Source organism: Xenopus laevis, chromosome 8L (assembly GCF_017654675.1).
Source record: "Xenopus laevis strain J_2021 chromosome 8L, Xenopus_laevis_v10.1, whole genome shotgun sequence".
In the NCBI taxonomy this organism is placed as follows: Eukaryota; Metazoa; Chordata; class Amphibia; order Anura; family Pipidae; genus Xenopus; species Xenopus laevis.
The window spans coordinates 120,521,123-120,525,685 of record NC_054385.1 but is presented as its reverse complement, the minus strand read 5'-3'; the positions used below and the strand labels follow the sequence as shown (position 1 = coordinate 120,525,685).

Here is a 4,563-nt window from a genome sequence, read left to right as displayed (position 1 = left end):
AGAATACTCACAAAATCAGTTTCTAACCATAAGTGTGTGTGCCTGTTACAACAAGTAAAGCTGTATACATTTGAGAAAGTGAGATTCAGCAAAACATTGACCAAGGCAGCGTCAAGCCATGTGGTTGTCAGGACCCCCCTACTGAACCACTGATACTTACCTTTTCTCTGTTCTCCCCAAGAAATTACACACGACAGTTCAGGATGGATGTAAAATGGCCGCAGCTTTATTAACACTGTAAAGAAGCTAACAGGTTAAATAACAATTGAATAAACATTGACACTACTCCCGGGAATGCTTGCCTACTCCAATGGAGTGAATGGGTCCCCCTGCCATGCCGGCCACCCTGCTGCACTGCGCTAAGGTGGACAAGTGAAGGCATCAGTAGGCCTCACTCCAAACTTCTACCTCCCATGACCATTACTCAAGCAGGTTAAACCACAAACCATAAATAGAAGGGGTTCTAGCCCCTTCCCACTCTGGAAAACATCTCCCCGCTAAATTATAAAATCAGCCACAATGTATTTATCTCATTCACAAGGGTTTACAACCCCTAAAACTGGTGTGCCACCGGCCATTTGTGTCCAGTTAATTTACACTACACAACTGTATAAATCATTACAGAACATACAGTAGTGTAAAAATGTTTGGTATATTTAAATTTGTATACACTTTTATAAACAAGTCCAAGTATGAAAAAGTAAAAAAAAAAACACATTAAAAAGTTATATTAATAATCAGATTTTCTTACTTTTTCTTTCACTGAGATAACACGTTAACAAGTAACTGATTTATGCCCTTGGGAATTCTAAATGCGTTGGGAGTCACAAGTGATTTTCATCTGAGATTTGTCTAAAGCCATTCACATCTGGGAACCCCCCCACAGACAATTAGTAAACGATATTTAAGAGATGGTGTCTCCCAGTTTGTGCTTCATTCTGCTTCACATAAACAAGCAGAAACTGGAGAAATTCAAAATGAATCAGGCACATTCTGAAAAATGTTCACATTAAAGTTCACATTAAAGTCTTCTTCATGAATTGTAAACAAAGGTAAGATATTGCATCACACATTTTGAGATATTTTTTAAAAGAAGATATATAATAATTAAATATAAAAATATATTATTATTGTTCTCATGGTTGATGATATTAACCACCATATAGATACATACAGATAGATGATAGATAGATAGATAGATAGATAGATAGATAGATAGATAGATAGATAGATGATAGATAGATAGATAGATAGATAGATAGATAGATAGATAGATAGATAGACAATAGATAGAGATAGATACATAGAAAGAAATATAATAGTTTATAAATAGATAGATAGATGATAGATGATGATAAATACATAGATAGATGATAGATAGATATACTCTATATAATTCAGTATCAATTAGCACATATTTATACTTAGTTCTCATTTGTGGAAAAATCAAGGTAATTAAAATGTTAATTATTATTATTCTGATAATGCTGATAGTTGTTAAGGAACGGGGGGAAATGCTATTTTTCAAGTGTTTAATATAGATATAGGGACATGCATAGTTGTCTCTAGATGGCCAAGAGTCAGGTCCCTATAATAGAATTTCAATTCCTTAATGATTGTGGCAACTGCTGATTCTCTGCCTCCCTCCCTCGTTGCAGGTCTCTCTAATAGGCAACAACAGCCTGATGCTTGTTATTTTGTGTGTTTTCATCCAGAGACACCTGAGCCACAGTCTGGTCACATGGTGCCATGTGAAAGACAGAGAGTGTGTTTATATCTCAGTGTAGATGAGGACAGGGTTGAATTAGCCTCCCAGTGAGCCAAGACCTTAGTTGGCCTCAGTCTAGGACAGTCCCCAGCAACAATTTTAATTACTTACTTTAGACCAATATTTAAAACTGAAAGATCAATGTCAAACTATTGTGAGAGTGAGTTCTAGATATCAGGTTTGTAGAAATGAGAGAGAAAAATGAATCTGAGTGTGTGATCCTGCACTGTTGTATAAGGATAGCAACTTTCTTCCTAATTGTTATCACTTATTTTGTTAGGTGTAGTAACTATACCTGTATACTTAAATCCAGGGCCAGAACTAGGGGTAGTCAGAAGAGGCACCTGCCTAGGGTGCAACGATACAGGGGTGCTGGGCAGGTACCTGTTAAAGGGTCTTCTGACTACCCCTAGTTCATGTTTGGTCCCCTCTGTCACTCTGCCCTCCTCTCTGCTTCTCTCCCAAACCCTGCCCTCTGCCCTGTTGCTCTCACCTACCCTCCCCTCTGTTGCTCTCCCCTGTCACTGTAGCCCCCTGCATGTAACATTATGGTGCATGCACGTGAAAATTCGCACATGCATGAACAAGGGGAGGAGAGGAAGGTGGCCAGTTGGGTTGCCAGGGATGCCTGTCAGCTTTGCCCTGCCCTGCACCCTTATTATGAAGGGTGCTATGTAATAAATGGTGTTAAAATAAATAAATATTTTTGATTGCTTAAGTAAAGAAAATGCACATCTTATGTACTGGCAAATCCCAAATGTGTTCTCAAATTATATGTAAACTAATGTTTGCATTGTGCAAAAGTTGTGCAAAAAAATGTTGATCATTTTGTTTTTTGCTAAGTATTTCAAGGAAGCTAAAATATCACCGAGAAGAAAAATTATTTTCGACTTGCTTGAATGCTAAAAATATACTACCCATTGACCTCTATGCTAATTTGACAGGTTTTACGTGTTTTACATTTTCGTTTTATTTTATCCTTGCTTAAAAGTTTTTTGGTAAATTGTGCAAAATCACAAAGGTTAATGCAATGTTTGAAAGAAAAAAAAAATCCTCTAGTTACTATATACAACCATCCACCTACACAGTGTCATTCTGTGTAATTATTTTGGTTATTGTCTAGGGTTGGTACCACCAAACGTGTGTCTAATTTTGCTTGTTTGCTGAAATATGCTTTCGAAAATGTGTAGGGCATAACTTACAGCAGTACATGTCATTTAAGACCCTTCTTCAATAGGGTTTGATAATCATGAAAATTAGTTCAAAGCTATGGCTTTTTTATAGTATGTTTTGGAAAATCAGGGAAAGCTTTTTTTTTTTTTTCTTTTTAATTAAATAGGCATTAACCAGCAGCCATCCTAAAAAATAGCTGAGCCACCGAGGGAGGTAATAATATCAATTTGAATTATTGTATTATTACCTTTGCTTGAAACAAAGTTAATATCCCCAATCTCTTTTGCTATCATTTGTAACATACCTATAACATTTTGACATTATTCCATGTTTCCTTTCAGCTGGATCATGTTATGTGACATGAAGGACACAAATCAAACCTCATCAACCAGATTCATCCTTCTTGGCCTCACCGATATCCCATACCTACAGGCAATATATGTTTCAATATTCTTGGTAATCTATATAATCACACTGTGGGGAAACTCTCTGCTTATCATCGTAGTGAGGATCAATGAGCAGCTGCAGACACCCATGTATCTTCTTCTGAGCAACCTCTCCATTTTAGACATTTGCTTATCTTCCACCATATCACCCAGAATAATGAGAAACACCTTATCACGGGATAGAAGTGTCTCAGTCTTAGATTGTGCATTGCAGATGTTCTTCAATTTAGCTGTAGGAGGGACGGAGTGTTTGATTCTGGCTGTTATGGCCTATGACAGGTATGCAGCCATATGTCAACCATTACACTACAATACAGCTATGAACAAGACTTTCTGTATCTGTGTAGTTACTGGTTCATGGACTCTTTCCTTTATCAGTGCTTTTATCCATGTCTTCTTCACATTCCAACTGCCTTATTGTCGTTCTCACAACGTTAACCATTTTTTCTGTGAGATGCCTTCTTTCTTTCGTCTCTCTTGCCGAGATACTTGGGCCAATGAGTTAGCCAATTTCATCACAGCCAGTATAATTGCCATGTGTTCCTTCCTTTTAATTCTCATTTCATATGTTCACATAATCTCCACTATTCTGAAGATCCATTCCAGTGAAGGAAGACAAAAATCGTTTTCCACATGTACATCCCATCTCACAGTGGTCTCTCTGTTCTATGGAACCATCTTGTTTATATATATGATCCCTTACTCTGAAACTTCAATCATAGGCAAAACAGTGTCCATTATTAATTCTGCTGTGATCACAATGCTGAACCCTATCATATACAGCATAAGAAATAAAGATGTCAAAGGCACCATAAGAAAACAAATTAAAAAAAAGATTTTTTTTGAAAAGTCCTAAAGAACTTCCATTTATTGGATTCATCCTCAGAATGTAAATCACAGATCACTACAATAAGGAAAAAAGATTGTAGACTCGGAAGCTGGCGAAAGGCTAAAGATCCTTGTGTGGTCTCCTGCTTCTGTAATGGGACATTTTTTCATGATCATAATACCTTCTAAAAGCAGAGATAAATTCAATTGATCTATAAAAGATATGATTCTGGGTACAGCTTGATTCAAGTGGGCCACATCTATTCATTCTCTGTTTGTACTAGGTGAGTCAAGGTCAAAATCCTTAAAGAGTGCTTATTTGATGCAGAGAAAAATCCAAAATGTTTC

The 4,563-nt window shown here is 36.8% G+C and overlaps 1 protein-coding gene across 1 annotated transcript; it reads left to right on the top strand.

Moving 5' to 3' along the window:
• Nucleotides 1-3,301: 3,301 nt before the first annotated feature.
• On the top strand, nucleotides 3,302-4,243 carry LOC108699579 (olfactory receptor 5G3). The gene has a single exon (XM_018231661.2). The coding sequence runs from the start codon at nucleotides 3,302-3,304 to the stop codon at nucleotides 4,241-4,243; it is 942 nt and encodes a 313-aa protein (XP_018087150.2).
• Nucleotides 4,244-4,563: the final 320 nt, after the last annotated feature.